A 25,316-nucleotide genomic window follows, 5' to 3' on the forward strand; every position below is an offset into this window, starting at 1 on the left:
CTACCACCCCCCCACCCTGCTGGCCTGACCCCGCTCTGTTTTGGGGTTCCCTCCCCTGAGTTCTCTTTGTGTCCCTGAGTCTCTGTCTCCTTAGATCCTTACAGGAAGACTCCCCCCTCCTCCTGCATTAGCATCCCAGACCCCTGCCCATCTCAGCCCCTATCTGTCCTCATAACGAGCTCCTGGCCTGGGCTGGGGGATTGGGGTGCAGGAAGGGTGGGGCCTATAGGGCTTGGGGCCCCTGCCCTGGGGGCCTCATGGAGGCTGGGCTGTAGCAACAGCTGGAGCCTGTCCAGGGGCTGGACAGATGTGCCGGCAGGCTGTGAGGTTTGGTTTCTTTGTTCCAGGCCGTGGGGGCCCCCCCACCCCTTTCCACAGCCTGGCTGGGTGTGCGCCTACGAAAGGGTCCCATACCCAAGGAAGAGGGGTGTTGAGGGGAACAGCCGTGGAGGGGGGTGGCCACATCTCCCCCCTCCCCCTGCAGACCCCTCTTGACTCCCATCTGCATCGCCCCCTCTCCCCAGGTGAGCCTCAGCCTGTGCTGCAGGTGGTCGGATTCAGGGTCTCTCAGTGATCGTTGAGGAGCATCCGCAGCCCAGAGGATGGCCCAAGTCCTGCATGCGCCAGCCCCCTTCCCAGGTCAGGCCTCTGGGGAGGAAGAGGGCCCTGCCCAGGGCTTGGAGGAGGGAGGGTGAGGGGAGGTGGGCCTGTGCTGGAGGCCTAAAAGAGGAGAGAGATATGGCTGTACCTGGGGTGGGGGTTGAGGATGGGACAGAGCCCCGCCCCGAGCGCCTGAATGGGAAAAGCTTGGCTGTGGCTGGAGAGTCTGAGAGGGAGACGAGGGCCCTGTTCTGTGGGAGAGGGAGACGGGGGTTGAAAAGGGCTAAACACTTGAGCAGGTGAGGGCCAGTGGGCTCCCTTCCCTCGGGCAAATAGACCTTGACTCTCCTGGGGGCATCAGTCTTCCTCCAGAGGGGATATCAGTGTTCAGAGGTGCTGGTGTTTCTCCCTGCCCCAGGGACCCCTGGCCCAGCCTCCCCACCTGCCTTCCCCGCCAAGGAGACCGACCCTCCCTACTCCGTGGAGACGCCCTACGGCTACCGCCTGGACCTGGACTTTCTCAAATATGTGGACGACATTGAGAAGGGCCACACGCTGCGACGCGTGGCCGTGCAGCGCCGGCCCCGCCTGGGCTCGCTTCCCCGAGGCCCTGGGTCCTGGTGGACGTCCACCGAGTCGCTGTGTTCCAATGCCAGTGGGGACAGCCGCCACTCAGCCTACTCCTACTGCGGGCGGGGCTTCTATCCACAGTATGGCGCCCTGGAGGCCCGCGGCGGTTTCAACCCGCGTGTGGAGCGCACGCTGCTGGATGCCCGGCGCCGCCTCGAGGACCAGGCGGCCGCACCCACTGGCTTGGGCTCCCTGACGCCGAGCATGGCGGGCTCCACGAGCTCGTTGGTAGGCGTGGGGCTGCCGCCCCCGACGCCACGGGGCTCGGGACTGTCCACGCCAGTGCCACCCAGCGCCGGGCACCTGGCCCATGTGCGGGAGCAGATGGCGGGTGCCCTGCGGAAGCTGCGGCAGCTCGAGGAGCAGGTAAAGCTGATCCCCGTGCTTCAGGTGAAGCTTTCGGTGCTACAAGAGGAGAAGCGGCAGCTCACAGTGCAGCTCAAGAGCCAGAAATTCCTGGGCCACCCCACGGGGGTCCGGAGCCGCAGCGAGCTCTGCCTGGACCTCCCTGAGACCCCCGAGGACCCTGTGGCACTGGAGACCCGGAGCGTGGGCACCTGGGTCCGAGAGCGGGACTTGGGCATGCCCGACGGGGAGGCAGCCCTCGCTGCCAAGGTTGCTGTGCTGGAGACCCAGCTCAAGAAAGCGCTCCAGGAGCTGCAGGCAGCTCAAGCCCGGCAGGCTGATCCTCAGCCCCAGGCCTGGCCACCGCCAGACAGCCCAGTTCGCGTGGACACCATCCGGGTGGTAGAGGGGCCACGAGAGGTGGAGGTGGCAGCCAGCACAGCCGCCGGGGCCCCAGCACAGCGGGCCCAGAGTCTGGAGCCCTACGGGGCAGGGCTGCGGGCCCTGGCAACATCTGGAGGGGCCGAGAGCTCTCCTGTGTTCCGCAGCCATGAGGTGGTGGAGACGGTGTTCCCCGCGCCCACTCCATCCACTGGCAATGTCCACCTGGTGAAGAAGATCAGCATCACAGAGCGAAGCTGCGGTGGGCCAGCAGGTGAGCCTTAACTGTCCGGGGAGGATGATAGAGGGTCCTTCTTTCTTCATCCGAATCGCAGGGTCCAGCTCCAGTCCTGGCCTTCCACCAGACAGACCGCTCCTCTTCTCGGAGCCTCTGTCTCTTCATCTGCAAAAAGGGGGCAAAATTGTGCCACCAACTCAGTGCTGTAGGGACCATGCAGAGAAATCGGGTGTTAAGTGTGTGTTCTCATTCTAGCTCATTGTAAGTGTCCAGAAAACGAGGTATTTGGGGGGCGGAGGGTCCCCAAGGCTGTCAGTTTGCTGGGCAAAAAAAATCTTTCCTGTTTATAGTCAATGTGGCAGGAACTAATCTCAGACCCTTTTAAGCAATGAAAAGGAAATGTGTTGTTCATTTAACTTAGGGACAGCTTCAGGCATAGCTGGATCCAGGTGCTCTGGACTCTGTGTTTCTTTTTCTCTTCCTCTGTGCAACCTGGAGGTTTCTCTCTCAGGCAGGAGAAGGTGGCCCCACTGTTTTCGGCATCTGCCCTTGCAGCTCTGTGAAAGGGAGCCCCTCAGTCCAAAGAGTGCCAGTAAAAATCCTAGGGGTGGCACTCGTTGGCTGGTTTGAGTCACATGCCCGACACTGAGCTAATCCTTGTGTCCCTAGCTGCCTACCCCTGGATGATGGGGATAGAAGAGCCCCACCCAAGTCCTGAGGGAGGGAGGGGGTGCCCCTTGGAGGAAGTGCTGAGTCCTCATGTCAAGAAAGGGGATGTGGGATGTGCAGGATGGCAGCTGCTCTACCACTGTTGGGCCCCTGGGAGAAGCTACTGGAGTGATTCATGATGACAACAGCTGTTCTTTATCGGACACCAGTGTGGTGCTGAGTGCTATGCTGAGTGTTTCACCCACGGAGGAGCTGAAGACTGGGAACTGTGCAGCCAGGCAATCTGGATTCAAATCTCAATTCTTGCTGTGTGTCCCTGGGCGAGCAATTTCACCTCTCTGGGCCTCAGCTTTCCTGTCTGTGAAGTGGCATAATAAGGGTCTCCACCTCTAGGACACTCATGAATTAGAACATACAGTACGTGCTCAGTCAGAGCTCGTTGCTACTTCTGCTGATGATTTTCAGGACGACTCTGTTTATAGTTGGGGAAACTGAGGCTCAGGGAGAAGCTGCACTTGTCTGGTGTCACATAGCCAGGGAGTGGCTAAGCCAGGATCTGAACCTGCAGCATGGCTCAGAGGTGGGGCCAAGTCCCCCACCCAGTTTCGAATGTCAGGTGGCCAGAACCCCATGGTGGGACCAGCGGGCACAGCTGGAGGGTGGGGACCCAGATATGTTTCCTTGCTTCCCCATGTTGTTCCTGGCCAGCTCCGGGCACCACCCCTCTGTTCTGCATCCATCCCAAACACCAGGCCCTGTGACTCTGGCCCCCAGCCAGGGGCCCTGCCCGGCCCAGCCTCGAGATCTGAGAGGCAGCCTCCATTCCAGACATGCTTTCCAGGGCAGCCATGGGGCCTCCTGCCTGCAGGACACACAGACATAGCAATGTCCCCACCCTATGGAAGTCCTAACAGTCCTTCCTTGTGTCTCACTTAACTCCCTCTTGCTGCAGCCAGCACCAGTCTCCACCTTGCTTAATTGGAACTGGCGTGTGCTAATCATTTCAATGTCTATTCATTCAGCAAACGTTCATCAAGTGCCTGCTGTGTACCAAACTCTACTAAGCACTGGAGACACAGCAGTGCACAAGACAGACAAACTCCTGCAATAAACAGATAAGAGACCACAATAAATAAGCGAAGAAATATCGTTTCAGAAAATACAAGTTTGAAGCAGATAAACAGGCATGGGGTAGCAGGGATTCCATGGGGTGGTAGCCTAGGTTCAAACGCTGGTTTCCCTGCCCCCTAGCTCTGTGGCCCTGAGCAATTTAACCTCTCTGTGCCTGGTGTGCAAATTGGGGATCCTGACAGGCTGATGCCACCAGATTAATGTGAGGCTTAAATGTTTCAATTCATAGCACCAGGCACTTAGTAGGTGCCTGGGGTTAGCTGTTGGTTCTTTGAAATGAGATGTGACAGGAAAGAAGCAGCCAGGTGGCAAAGAGGCGAGAAGAGCATTCGGGGAGGGGGCACGCCAGGGAGAAAGGCCTTGAGGTGAGGGCGGGGCGTGGGTGTGGAATAGGATGAGGCCAGAGAAGAGAGGTCCGGGATAGCTTGAACATCAGGATTGGGTCCTCCAGGGCTTGTAGACGGGAGGGAGCAATATGGGACATGAGGTACTTCGAAGACTTGACAAGTGTTTGTACCATGAATTTGCTTAGGTGGGTCAGCCAGATGCATAGGTCAGAGAGGGCTTCCTGGAGGAGGAGGCAAAGAGGAGCCCAGCCTTCTCTGCCACCTCGAATTTGCTCACTGCAGTCGAAAGGTGAGAAGGGTGAGTGGCAGCCTTCCCCTCCAGTTGGCAAAGGTAGGTAGGGCTACTAGAGGCATGGAGACCCCCAAAGGCCCATCCCCCCACCTCGCAAGGCCCCACAGAGCGATCAGTGGGAGAAGGGGCAGCCAGTCATGTGCATCCGTGGGGTCTCCAAGGCTTTGAAATTTGTTTTGTTCAAAACATATTCCTATGAAAGCAGTTCGTGTTCTCTGTGGAAGCTTTAGGAAGTACAGAAAAATCTAGAACACAAAATAAAACCCCCTTAAACCCACCCGCGCCAAACACAGCTGCTGTCAATACTTCTTTCCCTCTGAAATTTTTAACACAGAAGAAATATATTTTTTAAATCTCATGACACGGAGCTGGTGAAGTTTGTCATTTTGCTTTATTTTATTTTTAAAAGCATTTAGGCAGCCCTTACTACAGACCAAGGCATTATTTGATTCCCTTTTCGTATTTTAATTGCTTTAAGTCTGCAGAACCTCTATGAGGTGACGTGGTGCTTTTAATCTCCGTGTTACAGATGAGGAAACTGAGGCACGGGGAGGTTAAGGAATTTGCCCATGGTTCTCGAAGCCAGGATTGAAACTCTTGGATTTCTTCGATTTAACATTATCTCAGGGGCATTTCCTCATGTTATTAAAAATTCCCGGGCTGTGCTACTTATTTTTTCTTTACTTTCAAGGGCGCCACGCAGACGTCCTTCTGCAGGACCCCTCACGTCCTCTTACGTGTTTTCTCAGCAGTTCCTGAAAGGGCAGTTTCGAGGACCTCGATGTCTGTTACCACATTGCTTTATACCCTACCAGGGTGGCTGAGTAATTTAAACTCTTAACGATTTCTCTTGGACTTACAGAGCACAGATCTGAGTTAATGAAATTCTTCAGCTCGTGGCAACGCACCTGTTTCCCTGACTCGCCTTCATCTCTGCCTTCAGTGATGAGCGTCAGTAAATATTTTCAACTTTGCGGGTCATGCGATCTCTGTTGCCATGACTCAGTGGTACTCGTTTTTTGTTTTTTTTTTTAGCTTTATTAAGGTATACTTAATATACAAAAATTGCACATTTTTAATGTATGCATTATGATGAATTTGGTGCAGGGTTCTGCCTTTGGAGTATGAAAGCAGACATAAACAATGTAGGTATAAATGAGTGAATGAGAGTGGCTATGTGCCAAGAAAACATAATGTATCCACACTGAAATGTCAATTTCATATATTTTCACGTGTCCCAAATAGAATCCTTTACATTTTTTTCCAACCATTTAAAAATGTAATGTGCCCTAGAGCCATAGTTTGTCAGTCTCTACGCCATTCACACCCCCCCGCCCCCGCATCATGAATTCCCACCCTCACCCCACTTAATATCATTCCTGGCAATCCACCTTCTAGAAGCTTATTTAGATATTTGGGTGTCCTTGAAAAATATGCCCTGCATGTGTTTAATTTCCTAAAATGGTATTGTGCTTTAGAAAAAAAAAATTTTGTTCTTATTTTTTCTTCTGTGCACACTATTATTGAACTCTTCACCCGATGTTCATAAATCTGGTTTGTCACTTTTAATGCCCTAGCCTGTTTCCTTTCTGACCGACCCCCTCCCCCAACTGAAAGGTTACTTTCAGTTGCTAACTGCTATGAGCAGTGCTAGGGCCATCCTCACCTGTCCCCTCCTGTAGGGTCACTGGTTAACAGGAGATGCACAATTTTAGTTCTATATGATTCTCTCCAGAAAAGCTCTCCCTGTCCACACTCTCATCAGCTGTGCTTGGGTCCGAGGTGCCCGTTTCCCCACATCCCCACCAACATACAGTTTTATCTGTTTAATTTTTTGTCCGTCTGACCTTGGTACAAAGTGGTATCTCTTTGTTGTTTTAATTGCATTTCTTTGATTTCTTTTGAAGTTGGGCATTACCATATATGTATAATGAGATTCTTCTGTGGACCGCTTATTTGTAGCCTTCATCCACTTTTTTTGGACAATTTTGAGAAGTTCCTGGCATATCCCAGAATAGGGGTTGGTGAACTACAGCCTGCAGGCCAAATCTAGTCTGCTGCCTGTTTTTATATGGCTCACAAGCTAAGAATGGTTTTTATGTTTTTAACTGGTTGAACAGTATGAAAAGGAGAGTAACGTTTTGTGACATGAACAAAATTATATGAAATTCAAATTTAAAAGAACACAGCCACACCCATTTATTTACATACTATCCAGAGCTGCTTTAGCGCTATTTCCAACTGAGACCTTCTGGCTCACGTAGAGAAAATATTTACTATCTGGCCCTTTACAGAGAAAGTTTGTTGACTCCTGTTCTAGAAGGATAAAATTGCTTCTCCATTTTTGGCATTGAATATCTTCCCCCCATCTATGTTCTTCTATTAGTCAACTTTGTCTATGAGTTTTTTGTTCAGTTTTTAGTAAATAGAAATTTTCATGTCAGATGTAGTTGAACTTTTTTTTTAATGTTTCCATTTTTACTGAGATATAATTGACATATAGCATTGTATTAGTTTAAGGAGCACACATTAAGGATTTGATATAGATAATATGTTACAAAATGATCACCACAGTAAGTCTTGTCACTTTACAGAGTTTCAGTTTTTCTTTTCTTGTAATGAGAATGTTTAAGATCTACTCTCTAGCAACTTTCAAATGTACCACGCACTATTATGAGAACCGTAGTCACCATGCTGTACATTATATCCCTGGGATTTATTTTATAACCGGAAGCTTGTGCCTTTTGACCCTCTTCACCCATTCGTCCCCTGCCCCCGGCAACTGCCAATCCGCTCTCTGTATCTACGAGTTCGGTTTTATTAGAGTCTACATAAAAGTGAGATCACCTTGTGTTTTTCATATGTGCTTTGTGCTTTGAGGAATTTTTAAAGGAATCTTTCCCTTTTCTGACGCCTCTGATACTGTGCTACATTTTCTTCCTATGGCTTTGAGTTGCACCTTCATATTATTCCTTCAGTTTGTTTTCTGTGTAAGGCGTGAGGTAGGGATCCAGCTTGATTTTTCCTGGCTAGAAGAAACTGTTTTCCCCAACCCCACACCACAGAGCCCACCCTTTACCACTGGTCTGTGGAAACTCCTGTCTGGCCCCAAGTTCCCTCAGAGAGGGCTGTGCTGGGCTCCCTCTCCTCTGTTCCTCCGGCCCATCTCTCCCCGCAATAACGTCCCCCTGCTTGGACTGTTGTGGCTTTGGAATATGTTTTACTCTCCTAGGCAAGGTTCCCCATGTCTGCCTCTTTTTGTACAGTGGTCATAACTGGTCATGGACTTTAGTTCTGCCACATATATTTTGGTATGGGTTTCCCCACCCCGCAGTGCAGTAACAGTAGTAAGTATCAATCTCATTATTGTTCTTGTGATTTTAGCATTGCGGAGTCAGACCTTGAACTCACACTGGAAAGTAGCTGCCCAAGCTTTTGGAGGCAAGGCCTGCTTTTCCCTGGGAGTGGAATGGGCCGTGGTCCTGCTCCATTTTATTTTCATTTTTTAAAAACTGGTGATAAAATATAAGATTTACCATCATAATCCTTTTTCAATGTCTAGATCGGTGGCATTCAGCCCAGTCGCATTGTTGTGCAGCCATTGTCATCATCCATCCCCAGAACTTTTTCATCTTCCCAAACTGAAACTCTGTCCCCATTAAACACAAACCACCTCCAGCCTTCCCGCCGCCCACCGCCCCTGGCACCCACCATTTTACTTCCTGTCTCTATGAGTCTGACTCCTCCAGGGTCCTCCTGAAAGTAGAATCACACAGCATTTGTTCTCTCGTGCCTGGCTTGTTTCCCTCAGCCCTCCCAGGGTTTAGACCAGGAGCCCTGAGTTTGGGCAGACACTGAGATTATGAACTGGCCATCTGCCTCCTGACACATTCCACTTGGCCACGAAATGTTTTTGTTTGTTTGACGTGAATTTATTGACAAGGTTTTTTTAAAAATCAGGAGATTCACATTAAAACCCAGCCTATGTTCTTGGCCCCCGTCAGGGTTCAGGCTCCAGCTCTGGAATCGGCCTGGCCCGGTGACGCCCTGGGCTGGGGTGCTGTCGGACACATTTATGGCCAAGTGTCTCATCTGTCTATGTGCTTCTCCCAAGTATTTACTCCCTGTTCTTAACTCAAGTGGAGTATGTGCACAGACTTGAGAAAGTAGTTACTGTGTATCTCAAAAAAAATTTTAACTGTTAAGGGAATTAAAATGAATTGGTCTGCAGAGCCTGTGGCCAGTGGCAGGAAGGGGAAGTCCTGGGGAAGTGTGACAGGGGAGCTTCATGTGGCCTGGGGGGGACCTGAGCGGTTCTGAGACTTGGATAGTTGCTCAGGGTGGTGACTAGACTTCTGTCCCTCGCTCCAGGCTGGTGATCTAGGGCTAGAGCTCCCAGCCGGCCCTACTTCCAGATGCTCACTGGGCACCTTCAGGGTCTGGTGCCTACAAAGTCACCTTGGTCCTTAGGCCAACCTAGGTGGGTTTTCTAAAAAATCATGATAAAATATGCATAACATAAAATTTCCCATTTTAGCCATTTTTAAGTGTCCAGTTCATGGCATTAAGCACATTCACACTGTTGTGCAGCCATGACCACCCTCCACCTCTAAAACTTTTTCGGCTCTCCAAACAGAAACTGCCTGGGTGGGGTTTTCATTTTCATTTTCCAATAGCTCTATTGTTTCTTTTTCCTGATTATTAAAGTAACACCTGTGTAAAGTTAAGTACAGGATAAAAGGAAGCCAGATACAAAATGATATCTACAGCACAGGGGTTAATAGATGTGTATCTATTAACCCTGCTTTTGTAAAAAAAAAAAAAAAAATCATAGTATCATCTTATCAAAATATAGTTTACAATTCTCTTGAATTAGATGCTTTTTGAGCACTCTCGATGTGCAGGCATCGTCCTAAGTGTTGCATCCCGCTTTACTGTCTAGTCTGCATGAGACTCCAGGAGGTAGGAATGTCATTCTCTGGAGGCACAGAGAGGTTAAGTAAGTTGCCTGAGGTCACACAGCTCGCTCCTGAGAGATGCGATTCCCTACAGTGACCAACAGTCAGCTATGATCAAACCTTGTGTCCAGACGACACTCAGTATGTTGGAGGGGGTCATGAGCCAGGATGTGGAGTTACAGGGTCCTCCCTGTCCCTGACCAGCTGTGGGGCAGGCAGCGAACCAGAGTTGGAATTGGATTCTGCAGCTCGTTCACTGAGTGGCCTTGGGCAACCCTCTGTGCTTCAGTTTACTCACCTGTAATACTCCGACTTCTCATGGACTGGGAAAGTTTGATGAAGTAATTAGCCCTCGGAGCACCTGGCCCCGGAGGGAGACACTTATCACTGTCGTTGCTTTGTTGTCGCCCACAGCGAGTGCCTATTTCCCGCCCCTCCAGGTCTCCCACAGGCTCCTGCAGAGTCATCCTTACCACCCCCAGGGTCCGCAGCAGCCTCCCTGGCACAGCCCATGAAGAACACAGGCCGGGCGCCCACCCTCGATGCCACCAACAGGGAGCCCACCAGGCAAGCAGCCTCACGTGAGTCAGAGGAGGCCCGAAGTGCAGGTAAGTGGGAGTGGCACAGGAGGCCTGGGCACGGGATCTGGCTTTGGGAGACCTTCATGACACCACCCTTCCCCACAGGCAGGCCTCAGGCAGGCGTGAGGTCCATCATGGAGCGGAGAGAGGAGCCATCAGACTCCGAGGCCCACCGCAGGAGCCTCCAGTTCGTGGGGGTCAATGGCGGGTGAGAGGAGCCCCCACCACACTCCCACCCTTTCCTCAGCTTCCACCCTAGTTGGTCCTTGATTCATTTGTGCCCAAGAATGTACCAAGGACCTGGTCTAAGCCCCTCACTTTGATTCACTCTTTTAGCTAAAGCACAATAGACCGATGAGGAAACTGAGACAGTGAGGCTGAGCGCCTCGCGAGAGCACACGTGGGAGCAGGAGTCGGCCCTGGTGGTCGGTCTGGCTCTAGAGCTTGTGCTATCACCACTGTACTGCCCTACCCCTCGGAAGGAGGCAGGCTCGGCTCCCTGCCCTGATGGGTTCCGGCAGCGTAGTTGGAGCAATGATGGGGACACTCAGGCAATGTGGGATCTCAGGGAGGCATGGCCGCCGCCAGGGAAGTCACTGAAGGAGGAGACATGTCTGCTGCACGACAGCAGGAACTAGCAAAATGAAGAGGGGGGGTAAGAGGGCTCTCCTGTTTGGGGGACACAGCCCGAATAAAGGCTTAGAAGTGGGAGGAAGCAGAGTGACATGAGAAGCAGGAGGTATGGCAAGCAATGGACAGGGACAGTTTGGGGCCTTGAATGCCAGGAAGCTTAGACTTTGTCCGGAGGAAGCAAGAAGCTTGAGGGCCCTGTGCACAGTGGGGCAGGGTCCGGATGAGGGACACCTCTTTAAGGAGCGCGTGCCGTGCGCCAGGTGCTGTAAGGCATGCTCCTGTAGCCCTGCGAGGTCCACACTGTCATCCGCCTTTAACACATGGGGAAGCTGAAGTCCAGTAGTCAGAGCCCCACGCCCCTCCCGCACCACGCCCCGCCCCTCCTCTCCAGGTACGAGTCCTCGTCTGAGGACTCCAGCACGGCGGAGAACTTCTCAGACGAGAGCACCGAGAACGAGGCCCCAGAGCCCGAGGAGCGGGTGCCGAGTGTGGCCGCAGCCCCACTGCTCAGGCCCCCGGGGACGGCAGTGGCCAATCCCAGCCGGCAAGAGTGCCAGCTCTCTCGGGAGTGTCAGCGTGTGCCCACAGCTGCGGGGGCATCGCCATCAAATGAGGAGGAGGAGATCCGGTCAGTTTCCTGGACGGCAAGGATTCAGGCAGGGGGTGTGGGGGGCAAATCTGCCTCAGATCCCACCATTCAAGCCTTTTGAGGGAATACCCCATCAGTCATGCATGCCCTTGTCGGAATTAGCAAACAAGTACTTTGTCCTGCATCTTGAAAGCCTGGAGGCTTTAATGAAGGGCCTGACAGAGGCAATTTGGGTTGTTTGAGGAGCAGACAGAATTTGTCCTTAAGCTGCTCACCTTCTCTGGGACATTTTTGCCCCACCTGTCTGTCCTGTTTATCTCTTTTTTTATCCCGATGAAAAAATCTGTTCTTGGAGAAAGATTTCCCATCTACCACTGACCATTTGGAATAAACTGGCCTCTACATCCACTTTCTCTTAGGATCTGTTTGTTCCCCATGTCTGCCCCTAGGGTATAGTATAAAAATGTGTTCTGAGGTTCCACCACTCAGGGGAGCCCTGGCAGGGCTGGGCGAGTGTCATGGCGGAGAGCATCGAGGCCCTCTCTCAGCCCCCCACCCAGATGTGGGAAATAGGGGAGGCCCAGGAGGCCGAGGTGGGTATTCCCAAGATAAACCCCCGCACCTCTCCCTGACAGGATGGAGCTAAGCCCCGACCTCATCTCAGCCTGCCTGGCCCTGGAAAAGTACCTGGACAACCCCAATGCCCTCACCGAGCGGGAGCTGGTATGGTGGGGCCCTGGGCCTGGGGGGAGGGCCTTCCTTCCCTACTCTGTGTACCCTGGCTTTTCCTTGTCCGCAGTGTCTCCCTGTGCCTGCTTTGGGGGTTCCCAGGGGCTTGGGGGTGTGTGCTTGAGTTCATGAGCCTTGGAGAGGGGCCAGGAAGGCAGGGAGGGGCCCAAGGATGATCAGCTACCAGCACAACTGCCCTTGGTTCCTGGTCCTTTGGGGGCTTGAGGGAAGGGGCTGTCATATTTCCCTCTAGCCGTGCCCACACTCGCCTTTGAAGGTCGCATCTGGGATGGAGGCACTCACGTCTTCCTCTGGGGGGCAGATCTGGGATCGCCGTGTCTACACCTCCCTCTAGGGTCCTTGTCTAGGACAGGGACATGACACTGTATTCCAGGGGCTCGTCTGGGTGGGGTGCCCACGCTCCCCCTTCAAGGCTCTGCTTCAGGATGGGGGCGTCCGCACTCCCCTCGTGGGGCTTTGCCCTGGAGAGGGTGGGCTGCCGCCTGCCCTCATGCCCCTCTGCGCCCCGCGTCCAGAAAGTGGCCTACACCACGGTGCTGCAGGAGTGGCTGCGCCTGGCCTGCCGCAGCGATGCCCACCCCGAGCTTGTGCGGCGCCACCTGGTCACGTTCCGCGCCATGTCGGCTCGGCTGCTGGACTACGTGGTCAACATCGCCGACAGCAACGGCAACACCGCGCTGCACTACTCTGTGTCCCACGCCAACTTCCCTGTTGTGCGGCAGCTGCTGGACAGTGGTGAGCCCCGCTAGGCGGAACGAGGGGGCTCTGGGGCAGGGGGCAGGGGGCTGGCTGCCACCCCTGGTTCTCTGGTCTGATGGGGAAGACACCACCCTTCTAGTCAGGTGGGGAAGGTGCAGGCCCTACCTGTAGTCAGGGTCTCATGGAAAACATGTGGCCCTTCCACCATCCACAAGGACCCCTGTGTGATGAAGCCACTGCTGTGGAGCCCTCTTCTGAGGGACAGACGTGGCCTCCAGCCTGGGACGTGGAGAGAAGATGGGGTCCTCGATTCGACAGGAAAATATTGCCCTTTCCTGGTCAGACCGGGAGGACACAGCTCCCCAGTCCGATGGACGAGGCACAGGCCAGTCTGGAGGAGTCTGGCTGTTCTAGAGACGTAGCTCCTACTCTCAGCCCTCAGTGTGGGTGCCAGTCTGATGGCGGAAATGTGCAGTCTCCCCTTTTTGAAGCCACTTATCTAATGGGGTAACATAATGGAGACACACCCTGGAGCAGAATGGAGTTCTCGGTGTGAGAAAAGGGTGCAGTTAGGTCACGCCTGGACTGATGGAGGCAACATGATGCCCAGTGCTCACTATGGCAGAGGGAAACAGGCTCCCAATCTGATGGCAGAGCATGGGACCTTGGGGACCGTCCTCCAACCTTGGGGCAGGCCTGGCTCACATCGGCAGGGTCTGAGGGCTCGTTTTCTCCCGCCCCCTCCCCCTAGGCGTTTGCCAGGTGGACAAGCAGAATCGTGCCGGCTACAGCCCCATCATGCTTACTGCCCTGGCCACCCTGAAGTCCCAGGATGACATCGAGACTGTCCTGAAGCTCTTTCGGCTCGGAGATGTCAACGCCAAAGCCAGCCAGGTATGGGCCCTCGGCACCGCAGACCTGGGCAGCCCTTCCCATTCACTAAGTCTTGGCTGTGTGCCAAGCCCAAACACAATCTCATTCCATGCGCAGAGAGCCCCCAGTCCACAGATGAGGCTCAGAGAAGCAGCCATTTCTTCAAGGTCAAACTAGAGGAGGGGTGATTGGAACTCAGAGGGTCCAGAGCCTTGTTCTTCTGATCTGGCCTCCAGGCTACCTCTGACGCAGGACCTTCTAGTGGGGATGGGGGAGGACATGGGGATCCTCAGCCTTTCTTAACGCGACACTGTCCCATATCTTGCTTGGGAAATTCCCTATGCAGCAACTGGATGTGCGGGGATCAAATGGTAAACAAGCAGGCATGGTCCCCACACCCCTGCCGTTCACCAGCCAGTCCGGGGCTCCGGGAGCCACAAACTTTTCAGGCAGCAGGGAGGCTGGGAGCGGGCTTGACTCGGGGGCTTCGGGGGGCCACTCGGGGCATTCGATCAGGGCAGTGGCGTGGCCGGCTTTCTGGTTTGACATCTTCCTTCGGCTGCATGACTGCGGAGGCAGCAGGGGCTTGGATGGGTGTCCAGGCAGACGAGCGAGGCAGCCGTGGCCCCGTGGGGACAGCGAGGAGGGCAGGGGTTTGCCACAGTCTAAACAGTCCGGGAAAGGAGCAGGGTCCTGCGGTGATGCGGAGGAGCGGCAGACCCGCTTGCTTTCCTTATTGTTTTCATTTTTTTAACTAAAAGTAATTTTTTAGTGGTTTACTTTTTTTAATTGAGGTGAAATTCACATAAGATTAACCGTTTCAAAGTGTATGATTCAGTGGCACTTAGTACATTCACAATGTCACCATCACCTCTGTCTACTCCCAGAACATTCCCATCACCCTTACAGGAAACCCTGCACCCGTGAGCAGTCACCCCCCATTCCCTCTTCCCCAGCCCCCGCAACCACCAGTCTGCTTCCTGTCTCCATGGATTTATCTACCGTGGATGTTTCATGTAGATGGAGCCATGTAGCACGTGTTCATCAGTGTCTGGCTTCTTTCACTGAGCATGTTTTCAAGATTCACCCATGCTGTAGTGTACATATGCACCTCATTTCTTTTCCAGGGTGCATATTGTATAGTACGTGTTTAACCACAATTTGTTTCTGTTCATCCACTGATAAACACAGATATAATTTTATTGAGGTTCAGCTGACATACAGAAAAGTGTACAAATCTTAGTACAGTAAATTTTTATATACGCTTACGCCTGTGAATTAGACACCTGCTTTAAGTGGGCGGAGGCAAGTGCCACCCCCTGAGAAGGAGACATTTAAGGTGAGACCTGAAATGGGGGGAAGGAGGACCAGCAAATGCAAAGGCCTGTGGCGGGAAAGACTGTTTGAGATACAGGGGCAAGCAAGCGGGGGTGCTGTTAGCGTCAGAGTACTTGAGAACCACGGAGGGTTCTGGAGCAGGGACATCATGCCTGGGGGCCTGCATGCTTCATGAGATCATTCCTCTCCCTGCCCAGGCGGGGCAGACCGCCCTGATGCTGGCCGTCAGCCATGGGCGGGTGAACGTGGTCAAAGCGCTGCTGGCCTGCGAGGCAGACGTCAATGTGCAAGATGATGATGGCTCCACGGCTCTCATGTGTGCCTGCGAGCACGGCCACAAGGAGATCACGGGGCTGCTGCTGGCCGTGCCCAGCTGCGACATCTCACTCACTGACCGCGTGAGTCCCCGCCCAGGGGCACCTCTGGGAGGGTGGGAGCACAGTACTGGGTGTCCTCACAGCAACGGATGCTTTACAGGATGGGAGCACAGCTCTGATGGTGGCCTTGGATGCAGGGCAGAGTGAAATCGCATCCATGCTTTACTCCCGCATGAACATCAAGTGCTCGGTGAGTCTCGGCCCTGGCAGGGCAGAGGGTAGGGAACTCTGGGAGGGGACAGATGGTTGTAAAGAGCTGGTGGTGTATGGGGCCCGAGCCAGGGACTGAAGAGTCCTCTGCTTGTTAAAACCTTACGGTGCCCATGAGGAAATGAGTCACGGACAGCTGACACTGCATGGCACGGTGGGCGTGACAGTATTTGAACCTAGATCTATCTGGTTCCAGATGCATGCTCTTAATCACCACTCGCTCATTTAAGGAATATTTACAGAGCACCCACGGCGTCAAGCCCTGTTCTAGGCCCTGGCAGTCACAGCACTGAACAAAACAAAAAAGCCTTCTGCCCTCATAGGGCGGATGTTCTAAGAAACACAATAAGCAAATTAGTGTATTGTAGCCAGGGGATGCTAAGTGCTGGGAAGAAATATAAAACAGGGTAAGAGGCGGGATGAGTGATGGAGGAGCTATTTCAGACCTTGATGAAATGGTGACATTTTAGCCAACACGTGAGGAAGTGAGGGAACAAGTCGTGTGTCTCTCCAGGCAGAAGGAACAGCCAGTGCAAAGGTCCTGAGGCAGGAGCATGCCGGGTGTGTTTGAGGGACATCAAGGAGCCCAGTGGGAGGAGATGAGGCCTGGGAGGCGACACCACGGATAATGCAGGGCCTTGTGGGCCACAGTGAGGACTTTGGCTTTTACTTGAAGCATGTCGGTGTATTAAGGCCTTGAGGAGTCTCACTAAAGAAACCTATCCTGACTGTTTAACCCAGCATTTCTCGTGACCACAAATCTGGGTTTTTTAAAAAACCTTGGCTGTTAGCAAAACACTTTTCCAGAAGCATGATAGGAGGATAATATTGATACTTGCTATGTCCTAAGTGCCTGACAGGGGAGACAAGCCCTTTCAGTCTGATAGACTATATACTAAGTACCTCCTAGTTATGATTTTTTAAACCTTCCACAATAGCCCAATTCACTTGCATAAAGTACTATTATTATTCCATTTTTCACATGGAGAAGCCAAGGCTTAGGATGATTACATCCCTGGTTCAAGGTCTCACAGCCAGGAAGGAGTATAGGCCCTAGGGTCCACCTGACTCCAGACCTTGGGCAGGAGCCTTACTGCCTCCTCCTCCTCCTCACCCCCACCTTGTACTTGCCCCGGCCTTTCTGAGATACATCTGGGGCTGGGTTCAAGGGTTGCGTGGTGGGTGTCGACCACAGCAATTCTCCCAAACGCTCTAAGAGAGCAAAGGTTGGAGACATACACCATCCATCTCCACCTGGCTTTCAGGTTCTTCTGAGGCTCCGAGTTTTCCCAGCTTCACTGTCCCGGGTGTCAGGACACCTGGGCCTCAGTCATGGCGCTCGAGATCACCTGGGCCTCGGGTTCCTCAACTGTAAGGGGTGATGGGACTAGGTGATGCCTTGCGGTCTGATCTGTGGTCCAGCCCCCGGGGACTCCAGAGGGAGGAATCGCAGCTGTCCATCGCTGTCTACCTGGACTGCTGCCATTGCCTCTGCCCTGGTCCTCCACTCTCGGCCTCTCCAGTCCGCTCTCCACACGGCAGCCAGAGGTCACTGGAACACCTGAGTCAGGGCACACCCCTCCTCTGCCCGCCGCCCTTCATGGCTCCCACCACACTTGGAGAACAAGCCAAAGCCATCCTTACAACGCATTGGGCCCTGCCTGACTGCCTCACCTCCCCCCACTCTCCTTCCTCCCCGCCACTCGCTAAGCTCCTGCCTCAGGGCCTTTGCACTGGCTGTGTCCTCCGCCTGGAATGCCTTGCTCTGCCCCTCTGGCTGGCCTCTCAGCATTGCTCAGCTCAGATGCCCCCTTCCTTCCTGACCAACCGCTATCCACTTCATTCCTTTTCATCCCTCATTTCTGATGAAAATCCTCTAGTGCGTTCACTTACGTCTTTGAGGCATCTTCCCCACAACGTCGCCTCCTTTTGGCCACAGGATCACTCACCACAGCCTCATGGCCAGACAACAAAGCCAGAGCCAAACAAAGAGTTCTGCTTCTCGTTTCAGTTTGCCCCGATGTCAGATGACGAAAGTCCCGCATCGTCCTCTGCAGAAGAGTAGCCGTGAGGGGGGACCAGAGGCGCCTGCCCTCGGGGGCCAGCAAGCCCCAGAGCAAACCATCCCTCGTCCCTCGTCTCCTCCCTGATCAGCCCCTACTCATACCCACCAAGGCCCAAGGCCCAACAGCAAGTGGATGTTTCTTCTGTTTCCCAGGGGGAGCCCCCAACAGTGACAAGACTCCAGCTTAAAGCGGGTTTTCTCTGGTACCCCAGTTCAAAGCAGCCGCAGTGCAGACCAAAGCTCCATTCTCATATAAATTGGCGCCAGTGGCTGACGCTGGGGTGTGGGTTCATGAAGCACACTGAGAACAATCAGCTGGCAACGGTGGATGGAGAAGGGTGAAAGGAAAAAAATACTGTATTTTTGAATCATCGTCGGGGGAGGGAGAATCATATTAACTTGTTGCCAAATTTGAAAGTCACTGGAATTACATATTTTCATTTTAATCCTGAATGTTAGTACGCGTGGGTGGCGCTCCCTTTGCCCCCCACATTCAGTTGTCTGGTATGTAATAGCATCTCGTCCACACACCCCCACCCCACCCCAGGCGTCTTTCTTGAGTGAATTTTCTTCTGGTCTCTTCACAAAACAGATTCTGTCCTTGTCACCTGAGTCAGGAAATTCGGTCCTTCCTTCTGCTTCCTCGCTGCCACTGCCGCCCCCATTCAAGTGGGGGACTCAGGACCCAGCAGTTGAGATGTGTGAGCAGTTCATGTCGAGAAGTTACCCCACAATCCGACCCCTCCTTGCATAGAGGCCCCCAGCAAATATTATTTTTTCCTAGAAAACCTTGCAGACCTGGAGACGCAGGAAATGAATCTAGTTCCCAGAGTGGCTGCTGAGTCCCTGGTCTTAGAACCTAGGTTGTGAGCTGTCCTGGTCCTCCCAGACTCCAGGATTTTTCCCCTCAAAGGAAAAAAAAACAGGGAATGTGCTTGTTGGCAGAGCATGGAGCAGGCTCCAGAAACCCCATGTGTGCACGATTAAAAGTTGGCTGCCCCCCGAGGGCTCCCAGCACAAAGTTAAAGAGACAGGGCTTCGCCTAAAACCAAACAAGGGCCAGCTGGGTTTTTTTAACAACCTACAGGCTTTCCGGAGCTGCCTGGAACAGAGCCTGCTGGAAATGGGGCTCGCCAGACACACGCCGTTTCCTTCACGGCCTGTTTTGTCCCCAGAATCTCCACATAGTTTTCTTTCTTGATGCTTTTGTGAACCAAAAAGAAAGAAAGAAAAGAAAAGGGATGGGTTCCGAGCCTTGGAAAGTGCCTTGTGACAGGGGAAAGAACCCCTAGCTAAGAAGTGTCCTGACCTCTCTATTCCAGTTCTCAGCTCTACGCCAGGGTTGACGCCAGACCACAGGAGGACAGATCAGGGCCTGAGGGCTTACACGTTCATTCAACAAAGCGAAATGCTGGCTTCTTTCCTAGAAAAGTGGGTTTCTTGGCTTGGTGGAGTCTGGCCTGCTTCGATTTTGATGGAAGGAGTCAAAGTCTTTTAGATTTTGTACCTAAGACGAGAGGTTAGATGGCCAAGGGAGGGAGGCACCCCAGAGTGTGCGTGTGTGCGCGTGTGTGTGTGTGCGTGTGCGTGTGCATGTGCGTGAGCGTGAGAGAAAACGATCAAAGCTGCTTGAGGATGTCTGCTGGTATCTGATGGGGGACTGCAGCTTTGGGCAGCGGTACGAGGGTTGTGTGCCTGTGTGTCCTGGCCTGGAGCCAGCCGGGTGTGTTTATTTTAAGCTTCTAGAAGCAGCTCATTGACCCCCCTCCCAACACACACACTCAGATAAATCCATATTTGTCCCTGTGTTCCCCTCTCCCCGTACCCCTGGCTTGGTGTGGTGAACAGCAGGGGTCCTGCCTTTGTCCTCATTCTCTTCTCACATATATTCATGACCTTTAACTTCACTTTCCAACCACGGTACGTCCATAAAGACAGTATTACACTTAAATGAAGTATTCTTTTTTGTAATCGTTTTTTAGAAGGTAAAGGAATTTAATAAAGCTACCTTATGATAATGCTGACAGCGTCCGTGTCTGATCTTTGTCTCGTATTCCTCTTTAAGCTTTAAAATAGATCTCTTTAGAATTTACTTATTTTGAAAAATGTTCAAAGCTACAGAAAAGTGGCAAGAATATTACAATACATTCCCTTATGCACAGCCCTAGGCCAGCACCGTCCCATGCTGTAGCCACAGGTAGCATTTAATTAATTAAATGCAAATTAATTATAATTAAGTTGTGCTGAATAGCCACACTTGGCTGGTGGCTATTGTATGGGGCTTCATAGATAAAGAACATCGCCACTGTGGCAGAAAGTTCTAACAAACACCTACCACTGTGAGCACCTCAGACAAAATCTTTACTGATTATTTTGTTCATCATGACAGAATAATTCATTGCAATTGTAAAAGGCAAAATTCAAACAATACAGAAAAGTTTGGCACAGTGGAGGGTGCCGTGGTCCCATTTGGTAGAAGTGCCTGCCATAGTCAACACTTTGAAGCATCTCCTGCCAAACCTTTTTCTAATAGGGACCTTCAAATACTTTGTTTTGCTGTTTTATTTTTTAAGGTATAATATAAATGCATTTATTTAAGTGTACAAGTCATGAACAAAAGTATACAGCTCCATGGCTGTTTGCAAATGACATCCTCATGTCATGTGTTGCTAGCACCAGGACAAGCGGAGCATCCTGGGCCAGCCTCCTGTCCCCAGCCCCTTTCCCTCACTCCCTCCAAAGGTGACCGATGATGACTGCTCTCCTGACTTCTCACTTCCTCCGTTTTACCTCTGGATCGTTCAATCAGGAGGTAATGGGTGGCTTTTAGAGGTTTTCGGAAGTCCTAGGAATTTTATGCGAAGGTGTATGTTTCTGAGCAGAAGGTCCACTGCACTTGGCAAGTTTTCAGAGGAGTTTGTCAGCCAAGAAAGGGTCTTTTGGAAATTTTTTAAAAATTGTTTCTCACAAGGAATTACCCAGGACTGTTTTGTCATCTTTGTAATCTCGTTCAGCTAAGGCTTAAGAACCCATTCTCCCTACCACCCAGTTTCCTGCTTTGATTTTTTGACACCTGTTTTTTTAATTGTGGTAAACATACATATCATAACATTTACCCTCTAAACCATTTTTAAGTGTCCAGTTGGGTGGCATCAAGTACATTCACACTGTTGTGCAACCATCATCACCATCCAACTCCAGGACTCTTCATCTTCCCAAAGTGAAACTATGTCCCCATTAAACACTAACATGTCATCACCTGCCCCTCACCCACCCCAGGCTCCTAGCCCCCACCATTCTATTTTCTGTCTCTGAATCTGCCTACTCTAGAGACCTCATATAAATGGAATCATGCAGTATTTGTCCTTTTGTATCTGGCCTATTTCACTTAGCATAATATCCTCAAGATTCATCTATGTCGTAGCATGTGTCAGAATTTCCTTCCTTTTAAGACTAAATAATATTCCATTGTACGTATGTACCACATTTTGTTTACCCAGTCATGCAACAATGGACACCTACGTTGCTTCTACCTTTTGGCTACTGGGTGTATGAATATCACTTCAAGTTCCAGCTTTCAATTTTGTGGGTACATACCTAGAAGTGAAATTGCTGGGTCATATGGTAATTCTCTTTTTTAATTTTTTGAGGAATCACTATGTTGTTTTCCGTCGTGGCTGCACCATTTACACTCCCACCGACAATGCAAAAGGGTTTTCACTTCTTCACATCCTCACCAGTGGGTGTTTCTGTTTTGTTTTGTTTTGTTTTATAGTGGCCATCCTACCGGTCGTGAGGTGGTTCCAGCTTTGCTTTTTGGAAGGGAAGTGAGTGGCCTTCTTTTGACTGACATTTATATCTGTCAGGTATGGCTGTGTAATCTCAAATAGCTTCTCTCCTGAACATCCCACCCTAGCTGATAAGAGAGCTATCATTAGCCCCTGGCTTAGAAAAGTTAAGAACTTGCCAAGGTCACAGGTAAACTTCAGAGCCAGAAACTGAAACCAAGGTCTTATCTCCTCTTTATTTCACATTACATTGTTAAGTAACCCATTGCCTTTAGTCAGAGAAGGTGAGCCCCTGCCACCAAAGGTCACAGAGCTGATAGTGACAAAGCAATGTCAGCATCCAATGCTCAGCCACCAGGAGGGTGAGCAACACTACTTAAGTGCTGACTCCGGGAACCGGGCTCCATGCCCAGACGACAATGTTGCTGCAGGAAACCACTCAGGTGTCATGATTTCTACATCTGCTAGCCGTTCTAAGAGACAAAATGTGGGGAGCTTCTTAACCTGAAAATCTGGGAATGGCTCTCTGGGTTCCTAAACTCAAAAGCTACACAAAATCTCAGGATGAATGGATGTTGGGTACATTTTTTAAAGAATAGCCTCTCTCGTTGCTTTCATCAGATTTCTAAGGGATCTGTGACCCAAGGGAGGTTAAATAAATATATTAGTCCTAAGGGTGTCCCCACTGTAAAAATATAAACACATGAGCAGCCCCTGGAGTCTTGAAAAAAATCTCTCATGGAAATAAGCTGTGAGGGGAAAGGTGGCCCCAGGCCTGGGGTTCAGGACCTCTCAGTTTCCTGAAGGTCACCTGAAATCGTATTTCCTGATGGCTCTGTGGTAGCTTCTTTCCTCTCTCCATGGCAGTGCTGGCTTTCCCTCTTTTCTACAATTTCTACAGTTGGAGGGGCTCAGAGCTTGGACCTTGGACCTCCTCCTGTCCTTACTCTCACCTAGGGTGGTCTTATCTGGCCTCAGCTGCACTCCAACAACTCCTGGATTTTTATCCCCAGCCCAAATGTTTCTACAGACTCATAGAGCCAAACAACCACTTCTTGATAGCTCCATTGTAGCCATTGTAGCCAATGTAGCCATTGCCCAGGCAATGGGAATTTCTCCAAACTGTTCATTTCATGCAGCCCCTTGCCTTTAAGCCTGCTCCGCCCCTTGCTGGCCTTTAAATTACCACCATCCAAGTATTAAGCCAAACACCCAGGAAGCATCCTCTTTCTCTTCTTCATTCTGCACATCCAGTTTGCCCACAAGTTCTCTTGATCCCGGAAGATCTGGAGCCAGTCCACTCCATAGCTCACCCCTACTTAATGCCTTTCGATGCTTCCTGTTACACTAGAAAAAGCTTCAGGGCTCCTGGCAACCCGCTTGCTCACTCTTCCCCAGCAATGCCAACCTCCTATTTCTTAAACAAATTAAAATTTTCCCACCTCAGTGGCCTTTGCACTTGCTCTTTCTTCTGCCTAGCGATTTGTATCACAACACCTTATCATTACTCGGGTCCTAGTTCACATGTCCCCTGCTCAGGGAGTCCAATCCCGACCACCTGACTTAGTTACTTTCCACCCCCACCCCAACTCTAGTGACTCTATCCTATGACCCTGTTTTATTGCCTTCATAACAGGCATTCCTATCTAGAAAGACCCTGTTCATTTGTTTCTTTGCCTATTATGAAGTCTTGCCACTACAGCAGTGGCTTTCAGTGATTTTTTTACATGACCTTTAATAAGATACAAATTTCACATATGACCCAGCCATCCAGGTGTTATGGCTATGTAACAAGTTACCCCCAATTTACTGGCTTTAAATAATGGCATTGATCTTGGTCACATATGTACAGTTTGAGCAGGGTTTGATGGGGACAGCTCTTTTCTGCTCCTCTTAGTGTTAGCTGGGATGGCTCGAAGGCTGGCAGCTGGAATCACTCCTCTAGTGGTTGACGCTGGCTTTGGCTGGGACCTTCACGTTGCCTGGGTTTCCTTACAGCATGGCAACTGGGCTCAGAGAGAGAATCCTGAAATTTAGAGAGGCAAACACACGCGCGCGCGCACACACAGACACAGAGATAGAACACACACATGAAAGTTAGCATCAGGCAGAAGATGTATTATAGTTTCTGACCTAGGCTTGGACATCACACAGTGCCCTTTCTGCCACATTCTATTTGTTGCATAAAGTCTTGCTCAAATTCAAGAACAAAGGAATTAGAGTCTACCTTCTGTTGAGGAGTTGCATGGTTGGAACTACAGTATTTCCCTAGCTGTCTTTTCAAAAACAACCTGCCACACCCAGTACACAAATGCAGAATTTAGAGTATCCCCAAACAATACAGGTACTTAACTTTCCATACAGAATGCATTGAATTTTCCCATTGTTTTGTAGAAAATGCTGGCCATGACCCACTGCATTGAAGTCTTCACCTCAGTTTGAGGAACATATCACAAAAGCATGCAGTTTGTTTTTACTGTAACCCCACACATAGCGTGGTTCATGTCAATTAGGCACCTCACCTGCTAGCGTTTTGTTTTACTTAACACCTATATAGCACTGAGTAACAGGCATTGTTCTCATTCAATCCTCACGCCAACTCTAAAGTAGGTACTATGGTGATTCTCATTTTACTGAGGAGGAAAGTGAGGCACAGAGGGATGAAATTTTGCCCAAGGTAACAACAGCTAGTAAGTGGCAAAGCTGGGATTGGAATTCGATAAATCTGGCCGCAGACTCTATTTTGCTATGCAGCCTCTTATAGAACTTATTTATTGTGAGTCTCCCATGCACACTGTAGAATGTCAGCTCCACTGGAAGCAATTTACGGCTTCGCCCCTACAAGTCCGCCCTGCAAACAGTAGACATTTCACCTAAAGAGATAAACATGTTCTAGTAGCCGCTTTCCAGTCTGCGCAGGCGCATCAGACAAAACTCCCAGAGGCACCTCCTCCTTGTACCGATTGGCCATCGCCGATGACTGACGGAGGAACCAGCGCAGGCGCACTAGGCCAGACCTAAAGAGGCCTTGCCTCATTCGCTGAAGACTGACGGAAGATCAAGCCAATGGAAATGGGTGTCTTCAGGAAGGGGGCGGGACCCATGGGCAGTTAAATTTGCGCGGGGTTGGCGCTCACGCAGTCATGGCGGCCATCCGCGACATGGAGGAGTTATCCCAGGGGCTGTTGAGCCTGCTGAGCGCCAATCACGCCGAGGCGCAGCAGCGGCGGCTGCTGGGGCGCCACGGGCAGATAATGGAGCGGCTGCTGGAGACTCAAAACGGCGCCGAACAGCAGCTGCGCGGTGAGAGCGGAGGCCAGGGCGGGGGCGCGGTCGCGGCTCCGGCCCTAGTGATGGGATGGGACGGCCGGACGCGTCTTGCAAACTCCTCCCGCCCGTGTCCCCCCATTTCCTGCCCTATTTCCTGTGGGACCAGCAGACGAGCGCTGCTCACTCTGAGCGTCAGGTTCCCCGACTGTGAGATGAGCTTCGGGACAGCAGCCATCTCCAGGGGTTTAGTGGTAAATACAGGAGCTTGGAGAGCCTGGCCCAGTTCTGAGCGTTCCTGGAGGAGGAGCCGGGGGACTCCAGCTTTAAACTGGGTCTCAAAGCGCCAGGTTTGAAACCTAGCACGCACTACTTCCTGAGGTTGTTCGGATGTTTTACTGAGCGCTTGCTGTGTGCCAAGCATAGTGCCAACCCTGAGATGGCGGCAGACAAAATCCTTTAGGGGGCCGATAATGTTAGTAGAGGGATTACGTATAAGAAACAAACAAAAGGATAGGGCAGGAGATGAATGGCTAAAGGTAAAATCTAGTCGTG

The 25,316-nt window shown here is 51.5% G+C and overlaps 2 protein-coding genes across 3 annotated transcripts in view; both read left to right on the forward strand.

Moving 5' to 3' along the window:
- The window catches only part of KANK2 (KN motif and ankyrin repeat domains 2), a 21,755-nt gene extending 2,027 nt beyond the window's left edge, over positions 1-19,728 (forward strand). For both annotated transcript variants that reach the window (XM_025040073.1, XM_006905852.3), the window contains exons 2-12: positions 525-639; positions 1,019-2,230; positions 10,032-10,199; positions 10,278-10,380; positions 11,197-11,433; positions 12,030-12,117; positions 12,660-12,879; positions 13,595-13,737; positions 15,252-15,452; positions 15,532-15,621; positions 17,653-19,728. In XM_025040073.1, the coding sequence (XP_024895841.1) occupies positions 603-639; positions 1,019-2,230; positions 10,032-10,199; positions 10,278-10,380; positions 11,197-11,433; positions 12,030-12,117; positions 12,660-12,879; positions 13,595-13,737; positions 15,252-15,452; positions 15,532-15,621; positions 17,653-17,706 (2,553 nt within the window). In that variant the 5' untranslated portion in view covers positions 525-602 and the 3' untranslated portion in view covers positions 17,707-19,728. The remainder of the gene's footprint in view (positions 1-524; positions 640-1,018; positions 2,231-10,031; positions 10,200-10,277; positions 10,381-11,196; positions 11,434-12,029; positions 12,118-12,659; positions 12,880-13,594; positions 13,738-15,251; positions 15,453-15,531; positions 15,622-17,652) is intronic.
- Positions 19,729-24,609: 4,881 nt separating this feature from the next.
- Positions 24,610-25,316, forward strand: part of SPC24 (SPC24, NDC80 kinetochore complex component) — a 5,587-nt gene continuing 4,880 nt past the window's right edge. Inside the window, exon 1 of the mRNA XM_006905853.3 lies at positions 24,610-24,797. Coding sequence (XP_006905915.1) covers positions 24,638-24,797 — 160 coding nt within the window. The 5' untranslated portion in view covers positions 24,610-24,637. The remainder of the gene's footprint in view (positions 24,798-25,316) is intronic.

This window comes from Pteropus alecto, unplaced genomic scaffold, assembly GCF_000325575.1.
Source record: "Pteropus alecto unplaced genomic scaffold, ASM32557v1 scaffold761, whole genome shotgun sequence".
In the NCBI taxonomy this organism is placed as follows: Eukaryota; Metazoa; Chordata; class Mammalia; order Chiroptera; family Pteropodidae; genus Pteropus; species Pteropus alecto.